Source organism: Rousettus aegyptiacus, unplaced genomic scaffold (genome assembly GCF_014176215.1).
Source record: "Rousettus aegyptiacus isolate mRouAeg1 unplaced genomic scaffold, mRouAeg1.p scaffold_m13_p_20, whole genome shotgun sequence".
Lineage (NCBI taxonomy): Eukaryota > Metazoa > Chordata > Mammalia > Chiroptera > Pteropodidae > Rousettus > Rousettus aegyptiacus.
In genome coordinates, this window is record NW_023416296.1 from 67,010 (window position 1) to 80,515 (window position 13,506).

The window sequence follows — 13,506 nt, forward strand, 5'->3', positions numbered from 1 at the left end:
GGCATAAATGGCCCTGTAGCCAGCCGACTCTGAGCAAATCCAGGACTAGCTGACGGAACACAGGCACTACCTCTTCATGACGGGGCTGTTCGGGGCACCATGTCACTAGGCGAATTCATGCGAGCTTCGTGAGTGCACCTGCACACACCTGGATGGACTGGCCCACAGCACGTTGCTGACCAGACAGCACGAGACTAGGTCAAGCACAAGGCGGGGGGGGGGCGATGCCACCGAGAGGTGCGGGGGGCACCAGCCGTGCGGGGCTGCGGGCGGCGTGCCGGGCTCCTGCAGCAGAACGCGCACGCTCCGGAACGGCCGCAGGGCGCATGCGCAGCCCGCGCCGCCGCCGCCGCGTCTCCCGCGCCGGGCGCCACGCACCGCGCGCGCTCTCAGGAGCGCCAGTGCCGGTGTCTTCACGCCAGCGGCAGCACGAACGCGTGAGCGGCGCACTGTGCTACGCCGTCAGGACGGCTGTGAAGTCGCCGGGCCGCAGGACCCAGCCGGCCCCCTCGTCACCTTGCGGGGCCGCTGTCCTGCGCACGGCGTCACTGGCCACCTCGGTGGTGCTGCCGCTCGTGACTGCCGCTTCCCAGGTCAGGGTTTGAGAACCCTCCTCCCCCAGAGGGTCCTTCCCAGCTTCTCCCCCTGGTTCTCCTGCCAACGAGCTGGCCTGCAACGTAGCCTGTGTCTACACTGGGTCCGCACACCTCCTCCCAGCTGCCCCTCGCCTGGGCGCCCATGCCGGGCGCCCTGAGCATGCAGCTCTCCGAGCCCTTCTGCAGAGAAAGCCGTCCCTTTGGGAGAAGACGAGGAGCTGTCTGACGGCACGGGGTTCTGGACCCAGGCTTCTGACAACCCCTCTTTAGGCGCTGGGTGCTCAGTGGAGTGGGGGGCAGCAGTGGGTCTTCTGAGCTTGCATCTACTGGCATGCAGCCACCGCCGCGTGAGCGGGGCTGGGGCACCCGGGGCCCCGGCACTCTCCGTGGGCTTCGTCCCAGGCAGAGGCTCCAGCCGTAGAGTGAGGCTGGATAGGAGACGAGCCCCTGCCTCAGGTGCACCTGCTCAGGATGCAGCCTGGGCGAGGTGGGGGTGGGGGTGGAGGAGGGGTGGGGGCGTGGAGGCGGAGCCTGCGTTCGTGGACACCACCCAGAGTGGGGTTTCTGCCTCACGGGGCAGGGCTCGGGGTGGAGCGGGGGGTGTGCGTGGGGCAAAGGACAATCTCAGCTCCAACGCCAGACCCCGCCTCTTCGACCGACCTCCACATACAGCTGCTGCCCCATCTGCGCCAGGCCCTTGGCAAATCACCATCTCCGAAAGGGCAATTTTCACCTGCTTTACTGGCTGGCATGTCCATGGCGCTTCTCAGGCTATCACGCTAGGAAGTGACCTTCTATCTGCACTTTTCAGTGCAAAATAAACGCTTCTCTTTGAACTGGTATCCCACTCCACCAGAGCACGGCTGGCGGCGACAAGGGATCTGTGCGCCCTCTGCCCGCCTCACCTGGTCACGGCGCTTCTCCAGCTCTCGGCCCTTACGTGGCATCCGCAGTGAACATCCGCGGTATTTGGCTCCTCAGTCACTTGGAGCATCTAGGGAATATGGCGCCCTGTATTCAGCTGGCACTTAAAACTTGGAATAACCTCAGTTTCTCACGTGGCGCCACCTGCGGCAACTCCACAAAGATCCCCCCAAACCCCTCATTAAACCCTGAAGGGCAGGGAGACGGGGAGGAGGGGGTGCACAGGGTGGGGCTGCCCGCCCTCAGACTGCCCCCGGAAAGGGGAGAGGGGCCCGGCCACCTCCTCTCTCACACAAGGGTCTCTCAAGTTTTGCAGAAGAATCCTGCATTTCTGAAGCTGAATGTCACACACAAGAGGACGCGCTACAGAGTGTCACAGCACGGCCACTGCACCCAATTCAAAGAGGAAGCACGTCTGCCTCGGCCCGTCAAAACCCGGGACTCACGTGGAAGGGCCCGGCAGGGAAGGCAGGCGGCCTCCTCCTGGTCCTTCTGCACGGCCACGCACGCACCGTTCCCCGGCGACGCGCGCCGTCAGCGCGCACGGTTCCCCGGCGACGCGCGCCGTCGGCAAGGCCACGTGCGCCGTTGGCGAGGCCGAGGCACAGGCCAGGCCTCTCGGCCCTCAGACCGCCTGGGAGGCGCAGAGGTGGAGGCGGAGCCGGAGCTGGAGCTGGAGCGGGGCGGCCGCGGGAGGCCAGTTACCCCCTCGCTGAGGTTATGCGCACCGTCTCAGCAGGATCACTTTCAAAACAAATAGCTATAGTCACAGCCTGAAATGAAGCACAAGTAGCCATAGTCTGCACAAAATAATCAGAACACTTAAAATACAACCTGAATTAACACCGATGACCCATGAGAGAAAGAATGGACTATGTGGATGGAGCTTATGGTTCTTAATATAAAAGGGCTCCTATAAATCCATAATTAAAAAAAGTCATTGAACACAATAAGAACTGCAAAATCTGAATAGAACACATCGAATACATAATAAAAATGACCATAAACACACAGAAACATTCAACATCACTAGACACGACGCTTATTTGACTCAAACTGCAAGGGCTTATTTTGATCCTGAGCCAGCGCTGTCGGGCTGCGGGACCCTCGCTCGCTCCCTGCAGGCCCCGGGCTGGGGCACAGCCGCCCGTCCCCACACGCTGTCCGCGAGCGGGTCTGCAGCAGCACTGCCCACGGGGCAGTGACGAGTAAAAGCCACCACTAGTCCTGGCGCACGCGCACCATGCGGTCGTTAAAGTATGTAGGAGAATATACACAGAAGATTAGAAATCTGCGATTTATTAGGTACAAAAGCTGGTTATAAAATATATGATCCTAATTTTGTAAAAACTTTTTAAAGGAAAAAAAAAAAATCCCTGAAACGGTTTTCACCAAACCCTGATGCAGCCATGTTACCCAGAAACAGGGTGCCAGACCCCTTCTTTACACTGCAATGTGCTCTGTGAATCTGTGCTGGAAGCATAAATGCTTTTTTATTTTCAGAAAAAAGAAATGCATAATAAAATATACCCTACGTAGGGTGATTTAAAAAATTTTTTCACACATTTAAAAATGCATAATTACAAAGTCAATAACTTTTATTAACATGACATAAAAAATTTTAATGTAATATACAGAATTCCCAGAGTAATTTTAAAACATTTTAATGTGCTTCTTAAAGACGTAATTTCAAGACACCTTGTCTTACTGCCACCTACTTTTCAATACAAAATGTTTACAGTATTTGCCTGCTGTAAAGCTACAACATCGAGGTCAGGGTTCTCTCCCTGGCCGGCATAAGGAACACCCGTTAGCCCACAGTGACGACCTCTGTAGGTCAAGCGGTCGGTCACAGTGCGTACATGATCACCACAGAGGGCAGAGACGCCCGGGCGGGTGACTCGCTGCGCCACCGTGGGCGGACACACGGGGAGCTGCGAGTCGGCTAGGCCTCCTCGGTAGGGAATGGAAATGGTGGAGGAGTAGTAACTGCTCTGCTAGGCACTGGCCAAGGCCACACGCAGAAAACCTGGCTGTCTCCACGAAGCTGTCACGATTCACAAAGTCTCCCACGCCGGGTCCCCCAAACCCAACAGCTTCAGGAAACACTCACCACCAGCCATATAAAAATACTCTTAGATTCACACTTCACTTCAAATTCTTCGAAGTTTCTAAGGAACTTACATTCTTTGCCTTGATTTAGGGTTGCTAGATCATACCACTCAGTTTAGCCACACTGGAATAAAGCAACTGAATATGGTTTGGCCATTTTTTTTTTTTTTTTTTTTTTTAAAAAAACACAGCACCTGGTCTTCCTAGGTGGTCTCCCATCCAAGTAATAACCAGGCCCAATCTTGCTTAGCTTCTGAGATCAGGAGGGATCAGGCATGTTCAGGGCGGCATGGCTGTGGACTTGGACAAATTTTATAGGCACAGGACTCCAGAAGCGAAGGCCAGGCTGAGCCTGCCTGCCGTAGGGGCTCTGCCACAGCTTCTACATCGGGGACTCGAGACAAAACTACCCCCAGCACATACTGAGAAGAATTCACGTGGTGATGTCGTGAAAACAAGCATGAAGTCAGAAACCCAAAGGGGCTCACAACTAAATGCTGCCTTATCTTTCTGAAACAGGGCATCTACCTCGACAGCCCCAGTTGGCACTTACCGAGTGCCAGTGACAATGTGCTAGCCCGCTGGACACGCCTGTTTCGACATAGAAAGTGGCAGTGGGAACACGGTGGGGGGGCCGCCCCCTTTCCACGACCTTTCCACACGGCCCCCCGGGCACGGCCCGAGTGGGCCGGGCGGCCTCAGTCCCTCCTCACACAGACTCTGCACAGGAGCCTGCCATCGGGACTAGGAATAAATCACTATGTTCTAAAAGCCAAGAACTATGTTTCTCGCCTGAAGAAGTGCAAACTGGCAGCACGCCCGCCCCGCGGTGCCCCTCCCACCGCCAGCGCCTTTCCCAGGCGGCCCCCGTTAAAATACTGACGCCTCTGTTTGTGGAAGGGCCCTTGAAGAGAGAGGAAGTGGCTTCTCAGGGAGATCTGGGGACTCGCAGATGAGCCTGTGCGAGTGGGGGGAAGGCGCAGTGCTCGGGGCAGACGGGTTCTCTGTGTCTCCCTGGGTTCCAGCGCCCGGAGGCCGGGGTGGCGCCGTCACATGTTGTAGGCGACGTAGATGGGGTCCAGCTGGTCGGCCAGGAAGCCGTCCCGCAGGTGCATGCGCTGCTTCTCGCCCCGGGAGTTGATGGGGATCACGCCCGGGTCCACGATGACCACCGCGCCCACCACCAGGTGGTGCTCCTCCAGCACCACGCTGGTCACCAGGGCCACCAGGTCCAGGGCGTCCTGCTCCAGCCCGTCCAGCTCCACCACCACCACCAGCAGGTTGGTCCAGGTGAACACGGCACTGCGGGGAGAACGTGGCATCAGGGCGGGGTAGGCGGCGCCGGGCCGGGAAGCGCGTGCACCGACAGGCGCTGCTGCCCCACGCGGTCCCGACTCGAGGGCGACGCCGGCTGTGCGTGCAGGACGCCTGCTGAGCTGAACTGTCCCGGCCCCGGGAGCGTCACCTCACACTGAGGGCTACACCTGCCCCAAGCACGCTCCCGACGCAGACGGAGTCACGAGCCCCGGGCGAGAGCTTCGCCTGGGCCCGGGCTCGGGCTGCCGCGGGGGGGCGAGCCTATCGCCCGGGCGTTCGGGGTCTCGGGCGGGCTCCACGGAGCGAGTCCGGAGCCAGGTCCCCGAGAGGCAGGGTGTGTGGGCCCCGGGCGCCCCCGGTGCTCACCACTCGGCGACGGCCCTGTGTGCGCGGACCACGGACGTCTCGATGTCGATGGGGTGGTAGCGCATGCCCCTCAGCTCCAGCGTCTCGTCCAGAGACCCCACCACGTAGAGCGCGTCGTGCCGCTCTGTCAACGGCACAGGCGGCTCCCTCAGGGGCGGGCAGGACGCCGCCCCGTCGGGCTCCCTGGGCGGGGAGCCGCCCCTGCCCCCTCCGCTTAGACATGACGTCGGCGTGAGCCGGATCCCTTAGGCATTTCCCACCTCAAACAGCAGCGTCTGGCTACAGAGGTGCTCACAGGACCAGCCGGCCTCGTGCGGAGAGGCTGCCGCCGGTGCTGAGCCCAGCTGGCAGCTCTCCCCGAGGAGCACATGACAGCCTCGGGCCAACGCCCCCACATCCTTGGCAGAGGCCGAGCGCGCGAGGGCAGTGAGGGGCAGCCGCGGGGAGACAGAAGTCTCCAGAGAACACCGCCGTCGGCACATCCGGCGCCTCGCGCCAGGATGCGGGCTTCCCGCGGGCCGGTGGGCGGGCTGGCGGGAGGCCCCAGGCGCAGCACACCCCTGGGGCGGGGACGGACCGCGCAGTGCTGACCTCCGCTGGCGTCGGTGAGCTCCGTCCTCCGCAGGAAGCCCAGGTAGCCGGTCCTCGCCCAAGTGGTCTGGGTGTCGCCAAAGCTCAGCCGGGCACTGAAGTGGTCGGCGTGAAGCGCTTCCTCCCCGTGGACCGTGTAGTAGCCGGTGGCGTTGTGGGGGCTGCTCACCCAGATCTGCGGGCGCCAGGGCCTCGACGGCTGAGTGCAGGTGCCGGCGCAGACGCCCCTCGCGGAGAACGGGCGGAGCACTGCACGCGGCCGGGCGTCCGCAGCGCCCCCGCCCCGTGCGCTCGGTCGTGGGCCAGGCACGGGGAGCAGGCCGGCACGTCTGTGGCCTCCGCACAGGGAGGTCTTGCCCAGGACCCCCACCCTTCACCTCGCGCGCGGTGACGCGGACGGCGCGGCCTGCACGTGCAGAGGCACGAGGGAGGGCGGAGGCTCACACGGCACCAGGCTCGCCCGCACACGTGTGCTCACGGGCTAGTGGTGCCGTGTCCTGGGCCCCTGGGGCACCCTTTCACACGGCCCTCCCTGGACCCATAGTCAGTCGCTTGGCCCTCGGCGCTCCCCAAGGCAGCACCCAAAGAGGTGACGGGGCTGTCTGCCAGGAGACGTGGGACCCAGCCTGGAGCAGGCCCTGCGTGCCCACCGTGGGGCGCGCCATCGCCTACCAGGCCCCACAGGAACCCGCCCAGCCCAGGGACAGGGCCGTGCTCCCACTAGGGTGCCGCGGGCCCCGGGAGCCCCCGGGCTCGCTCACACCGGTCCTGGTTGGACTGAGACTGGGCAGTGTCTGTGTGCCACCCACCGGACCCAGCATGGACTAGCAGGGTCCTTGTGCCCGCCTGGTGCCAGGACGCCGGTGCCATGGCATGTCCCCAGAGCCTGGCACTGGGAGCACGAGACGGCTCCCGTCGCCACAGGCCGACCTGGCGCGGTCTTGCTCTCCCTGCCTCCCGGCCTCCAGGGAGTGAGTCCCACCTGTCCCAAGCTACTCTGACGCACGGGCATAAACGCAGGCTTGTCGCCACGAGCCCTGCAGAGCCCGCGTCCCGGGGACGTGTCCTCAGGAGCAGGAGGTCCTCCTCCCGCCACGGAATCTGCAAGCCCCCCACCCCCTGCTGCTGCTGGGCCGTGTGTGGCCCCCCCTCCCCTGGCCTCCAGCTCCTGAAAGACTCAGGCTCTCCCTGCGCTACTGGGGAGCACAGAGTGGGGTGCTCATCCCAGGGGACCCTGGAATCATGCTGGGGACTGTGTCCAGGAGAACACACGTGTGTGTTGGGGACCAGTCGGCATGGCCACCTCACCTCTCCGAGGTGCGAGTCTCCAAGGGGCCCTCTGGTCTCGGTGTGCGCAATGACGACCTTGACCCCGGGAAGGATCTGCAAAGAAGGCCCCGTCAGAGGCAGCGCGGCCTGGCCCCTGCCCCAGGCCCAAACAGCAGGCGGCCCGCGAGCCTGGGACAGGGCTCTAAAGCCAACGTGAATCTGACTTTGAGTTTTAGCACAAGCAAGAGACTTCGACAGACAAACACAAACAGGACTCCTAGCCTCCTTCCCGTGGCCCTCGCACAGGCCCGGTTCTGGACATGGTGAGGGGCAGACGGGCTACGCGAGCCCCGCTCTGCCTGGGGCAGCCCGCCTCTCACTCACGGGGAACGCAGCTGCGAGGGGCCGTCCAGCCCCGCAAGGGCTCTGTCCCCCGGCTCCGGCAGCCTCCTGGCTCCGGCCAGGACCCTGCACACGAAGCGCCCCTGACCGCGTTAGTCCCGTCGCTGATACCTGCACCGTGTACCCAGGACAGACGCAGGTGCCAGCCCTTCCCAGGCCCCACAGAGAACATTCCAGGGGTGCACAGGTCAGGGACCCTGTGCCTGGTCCTGGGGACGCTCCGTACCGGTAGCCTGGCTGCTCCGGGCCTGGTCACCTTGTGCCCTCGGCTTCCCCACATCTGAAACTGGAGATGGTGGTGGGGCCCGCCAGGCGGGTGGACGAGGGACGAGGGGCAGGGAGGGCCTGGGTGCAGGCTCTGCTGTGTGCTCAGCGCCGGGCCCCTGGGTGCAGGCCCTGCTGCGTGCTCAGTGCCAGGCCCCGCTCTCCTCCCCGTGGTGGCGCCCCGGCCACGTGCCGCCCCTGAGACCATCCTGTTTTCCTGGACACACTGCTGGAGGCTCTGACCTCCCTCCGTGGGGCCCACCTGAACCTGAAGCCAGGGCCCTTTCCAGAGCCAAACCCATCAGCACAGTTACGGTGAGAAACACGGAGGAGAAAGTCCATGGGGGGGGCGGGCAACGGGGGCGGGAGGGGCAGGGAGCGCACGGAGAGAGGGGGCGCAGCACCCGCACAGCTGCTGGGGGCGGGAGGGGCAGGGAGCGCACGCTCCGCGCAGAAGGTCCGAGTGCTCAATCGCACGTGCTGAGCGCGCGCCCAGCCGGGGCCAGAGACCGCGAGGGCCCTGCACCCACGCCTCAGCCAGGAGAGCGGGTTCACTCTCCCTCCCATCAGCCACGCCTCCCTGTGCCCACGGCCCCCAGGACCTCCGGCCAGCGGAGCCCCTGCCCGGTCCCGTGGCCGCTGCCCTTGCCTGCCTGAGGGTGGCCGTGGCCACGGGAGGACCGAGCAGGCGTGCGGCCCGCCTGCGCCCTCGGCCCACCGCGACGGTGACAGGAGCTGTGCAAGGCCCTGGCCGTGCGGGCGCGGCGTCCTGCCCGCTCTCTGCTGTGCCCTGGCTGGGCTCCCTCGGTCACACCGTCTTCTCGCATATCTGGTCAGGCAGCAGGCTCCCTTCCCTCCCCCGAACCTGCCCTGGGTCGGCCTGCTGACGCCTCCGGCTCTGGTCCTCACCTGGGTGGTCTCTCACACCCCGCCCTGTCCCCCGCGGGCTCCCGGGGCGCATCCTGGCTGCCACCTGAGCCAGGGCTGAGCTGAGTGGCTATGCTGGCCCTCGCTCTGGAACCGCGTGACAGCGTCCAGCCCTGGCCCGAGGGGTCCCTCTGGGGCTCGGGTCTGTGTGCGTGCATGGTGACACTTGGCCCCCTGGTCCCCTGGCCCGGTCCATGGGAGAGCTGCAGCCCCCCCTACCTTCCCAGACTCCGTCAACGGCAGGCTGTGCGGAGAACCCCGTTCCACCAAACGGACTCTAAAAATCAACAAGAGAAAGGCTTCAGCAGGAAATCCACTACATAAGTGACCATCTCTAAGACAGCGACTCCAGGTAATCAGTGGGTGTCACTGTGACGGCCAGTCTGTTGACGAGAGCCCAGGCCCTTGGCTTTTGGTCACGACCATGCTGTGACCTTGGTGCCACAGGGGACGGGCCCTCCCCTCAGGGCAGGAGCTCATTCGGGCTGCTTTGGGGCCCTCGGCATGCTCCGCCTGCCCACCCCCCCCGCACGTGCGTACCGATGTGACAACCAAGACCTGCCTCGCAAGGGGGTCACGTGCAAAACTCCTTGCCATTGGTTGGTCTACTTGCCCTCAACCCATAAAGAGCTAACCATCAAATGGTCCTTCCTGCTGGCCTTCCTGGTCGTGGGAATGAGACAAAGGGACACTGACCGAGTCGCGGGGACACAGGGATGAAGGGGGGGGGGCCCTGTGGAGCTCGGCCGGCCGGGGCAGACGCGACTGCACAGCCCAGCAGCGCGCGGACGCCGTTACCTGTCATGGCGCAGTGCCCTCAAGTCCACGTAGACCGTGGTGGGGTCCGGGCCGGCCGTGCCCTGGAAAGAGAGCGGCAGGGGTCCCCTGACACTCGGCACACCTGCGGCAGCACGTCTGTGTCTGCACAGTGAGGCCGCCCAGGGGCGCCGACGCCTGCCACCCTAAGGCCCTCGGGCCTGACGGCGTCGGCAAACCCGCCAGGTGGTGTGACGTCACGCTTCCGTTCTGACGCCCGGTGCCCACGGCACGGGGAGGACCCTGCTGTGGGGCAGGGCCGGGCCGCTGGCCGGGTGACCTGGCCCCGCTGCGGGCCGAGCACAGCAGTGGCTCAGTCGGGCTCGGCCAGGGCGACGTCCTCGCCTCCCTCCTGACACTGCGGGCCCGGAGCGGGGGACGCCACGTTCTGCCTCATCGGATAAGGGGCAGCCAGTCACAGGGCGGCCGAGCTCACCGTCGCTCTGAACCCCCGGCAACGCAGCTAACACAGCCTCGCCGAGGCCAAACGGCCCTTCCTCCAGAGGCGGGGCGACGAGTGCTAAATTATTCTGAAAACGGCTTTGCTCTTAAATTTGAGTACAAAGAACCTTTTGGAATGTGCCAAGTAGCATCCACCGTGAGCCAAGCGAGAGCAGAAGAAAGCTGTGTTCGTCTGGAGCTGAGGACAAGGCCACGTGAGCTCACGGGGAAGCACAGAGGGGCCACAGGGCAGGGTCGAGGTCCAGGGCGTACCTGCTCAGCCAGCTTTCCCAGCCTGTTGGGCTGACAGAGGCCAAGGAGGCCAGCGCAGCGAGACAGGACGAGACGGCACGGGAGACAAACAGAAAGGACGTGAGAAGCGCGGGGTGCGAGAGAGCGAGGCGCGCCGTGCAGCTCCGAGGGCGGCGCGAGCGCCCGCCGAGACTCCTGCGCCCCACGCAGCCCCGCGCGCCAACACACCGTGGAGACACCTTCGGAGTACGGGGGTGTGGCTCCTGGATGGGGGTGGGACGAGGGCCCGGCTCCGCCCTGATGAGCGCCCCCCCCCCGCCCGCCCCCACAGCCCGGCAGGAGCACGAAGCCCGGGAGGCGGCCAGAGCCCCTGCGACGCTTAACTGCATGTCACATCCAATTTAAGAGGTTCTTCCAGGTAAGACAATAGCCACCGTTCGAAAACTGTTTTTTCCACATGAGCCTTTGTTCACTGAGAGTGCGGACTATCTTTTAAAATAAAACCCTCCAGCTCTCGAAGAGAAACTATTTGGAAGTTAAACATCAAAGGCGCAGAGGATGGAAGGGGGGGCAGGACGACGCACGCCACGGGGCCAGCTGGGCCGGCAGCCGGGGCCCCTCACCTGCAGGCAGATGGCCACGTTCACCCTGCACCCGAAGGTCGTGCTGACGGCGCGCGCGGGTAGGCCCAGGTCCTTGAACAGCTTGGAGAAGGACTGCGTCAGCGCGATCCGCGGCCGCTCCTCGGCCACCACCATGCACGTGCGCACGCACGACAGGTTCACGCCCTTCGTCTGCGGGAGCGGCGGGGGGCGGGGTCTGAGCACGCGGCCTGAGCGCGGTCCTGGGCTGTCCCGGGGGTGGAGGCGGCTCTCGCTTCTGCGGGTCTAGCGCTCCGCGGCCAGGACACAAAGCGCTCCGCCGCCGCGGGCTCCGGCCTCGAACACTAGGAACGCATGCGCCAGAGGGTCCCCACCTGCCCCGCCCCGCCGCCCCCTGCCCGAGCCACAGCCACACCGTCCTCTCCCTGCCCGGGCTGCAGGGACCGCGGGGGCGGCATCCGCTCAGAGCCAGGCGGGGACTGGAGGGAGGGGCTCCCTGCCGGGCGGGGCCGGGGGAGCCGGAGCCGGCGGGGCTCTGCCCTGGACAGGGTTTTCCGTTGCCACCGCCTGCGTGGAGTTCGTAGGTTCCGCGGTCCCGACTGGAGCGCACTCCTGAGGGACGGGGAGCGTGGGCGGACGGCCGTAGGGCCTCACCCTGAGGACGCTGGTCTGCGCGCCCAGGCCCCTGGTGCAGAGCTCCATCACCGAGTAGGAGCAGAAGGTGACGCGGGCCTTGTACTGGCTCACGGCGGACAGCCACAGGGACACGTTGCTCTCCAGCTCCAGCGGGGGCACCAGCACCGACTGGTGTCCTGAGTAGACGCTGTGGGGTCAAAGGTCAGGTCACCCGCGAGGCTCCGCCCAGGCGACGCAGAGAACTGGGAGGCTGCTCCCTCTACCGCCTGGTGAGCCCCCACGCCCCTGAACCTGGGCGGGTCTGTGGTGGCAGCGTGGCCACCCCCCTCTGCTTCTGATGACCTGCTGCCACTTCCCAGGTTCTGAGGGGTCGAGGACTCGCCCAACTGCCCGTCAGGAACAGCGTTTGTATTTAATGCAAAATGTGTTTACTCTTCCACTCAGCCTTAGGCCCAGACTCAAAGCCGCCCACGGCCAAACGGCCTGCTCCCGCGAGTGTCTGGCTTCCTGGCATCCGCAATGCGCCTTAGGGCGTTAGGTTCTGAAGAACTGCTCTGCGCCCCAACCCAGCAGGTGGGCGCAGCAGGGGCCCCCGCACCCTGGGCCGCACCCTTCCTCCTTCCACTGCCCCACATGCTCCTCCACTCACGCGCAGTCTACCTGCCGTCGCCTGCGGTCCCCTGCACATGCTGCCTGCACTCAGATGCACACGCTACCTGCACACTCATCTGCACCCTCCTTGTACGCTCGCTCGCACATTTTTCCTACACTCGCCTGGACACTACCTACACACGATCTTCACATCCTACCTTCACTTACCTGCACTCTGCTTGTATTCACCTATACGCTCTACCTGGACTCTACCTGCACTGTGCACTTACCTGTATACTTACCTGTCTATTACCTCTACTTACCTGTACATACCTCCTGTACTCTACACTCACGTGCGTATTCTTGCACTCACCTGCACACTCACACTCTCCTTGCCTACGATCTGCACACTCACCTGCACACTCGTCTGTACGCTGCACACGCGGGCACTCACCTGCACAGACACCACAGGGCGAAGCCGAGGCCGCAGTAGGGGTCGAGGCAGATGGCGATCTGCCGCGAGGGGTACAGCTCACACTGCAGCTTTATGGAGCGGCACAAGGCACTGGTGGCCGCGTGCGACATCTCGGGGAGTAAAGAACACGGGCTGCTCAGCGGGCGCAGGACGGGGAGGGGCCTCTGGTCCTCCGCGTCCAGAGACGGCCACCCCCACATGGGCAGTGGCACTAAAGACCTCTTGAGAAAGGCTGCGGAACAATCAGTTTCCGTGGAGCACGTGGCTCCTGGCGCGGGGGTGGACCGCTGCTCCTCAGGCCAGGCAGCCTGGAGTCCGGAGGGCTGGACATCACCTTACCACAGCAGCACGTGCACTGCTCCGAGGCTGACCTAAGCCCAGGGTTGCCTCTAAGGGGCAAGCCTGCCATTCCGGCTGCGGGGGCGGCAGGGCCTTCAGACACCCACACCCAGACCCTCTGCCCGCCCCGTGTCGCGGCTGTGATCAGAGGACCCACCTTCACGCCCGCCAAGATGCCCGTGGTCGACACGCTGAAGTCCAGGTACGCGAGCATGTCCGGGGAGGATGGCCTGAACACACTAGCCACCTTCTTTTTCGGTATGTCGTCTGCTGACCGGAAGACACTGGGTATCAGGCTCTCACAGGGAGGCAAGGCGCGTTTCTTACTGGGGCGACCCACGGGGCACTCGGACGGAGGCTGGGCTGCGGGGAGCGGCTGCGTGTGTGCAAGGGCAGCTCCTGAGGCGTGCGCGTGTGGGACGGTGACAGTGGGCGGGGAGGGGCACGCTCCGTTCGCCAGCAGAGGTCAGAGCCACATGCAGGTGCCAGAGCCCGGGTGAGCCAGGGTGCACGAGGAGTCTGGCCACAGCAAGGGTGCCGTCAACACACCCCCACGCCTGCCGAAGGTGTCGGGCAAGCGCCAAGA

General features: G+C 64.1%; 1 protein-coding gene and 1 pseudogene across 9 annotated transcripts in view; both read right to left on the minus strand.

The window, feature by feature from the left end:
- Nucleotides 1-3,814: 3,814 nt before the first annotated feature.
- On the minus strand, nt 3,815-3,933 carry LOC118614922 (annotated as a pseudogene).
- Nucleotides 3,934-4,681: 748 nt separating this feature from the next.
- Nucleotides 4,682-13,506, minus strand: part of DIP2A (disco interacting protein 2 homolog A) — a 62,038-nt gene continuing 53,213 nt past the window's right edge. For 3 of the 9 annotated variants that reach the window (XM_036238081.1, XM_036238082.1, XM_036238076.1), the window contains 7 exons: nt 13,078-13,190; nt 12,561-12,691; nt 11,534-11,702; nt 10,901-11,071; nt 9,567-9,628; nt 8,988-9,045; nt 6,536-7,289 (listed from right to left, as the gene is read on the minus strand). In XM_036238081.1, coding sequence (XP_036093974.1) covers nt 6,627-7,289; nt 8,988-9,045; nt 9,567-9,628; nt 10,901-11,071; nt 11,534-11,702; nt 12,561-12,691; nt 13,078-13,190 — 1,367 coding nt within the window. In that variant the 3' untranslated portion in view covers nt 6,536-6,626. Of the gene's footprint in view, nt 4,935-5,315; nt 5,440-5,906; nt 6,082-6,534; nt 7,290-8,987; nt 9,046-9,566; nt 9,629-10,900; nt 11,072-11,533; nt 11,703-12,560; nt 12,692-13,077; nt 13,191-13,506 lie in introns of those variants that run through there. The other 6 variants (XM_036238083.1, XM_036238084.1, XM_036238078.1 and 3 more) reach the window with 5 other exon arrangements.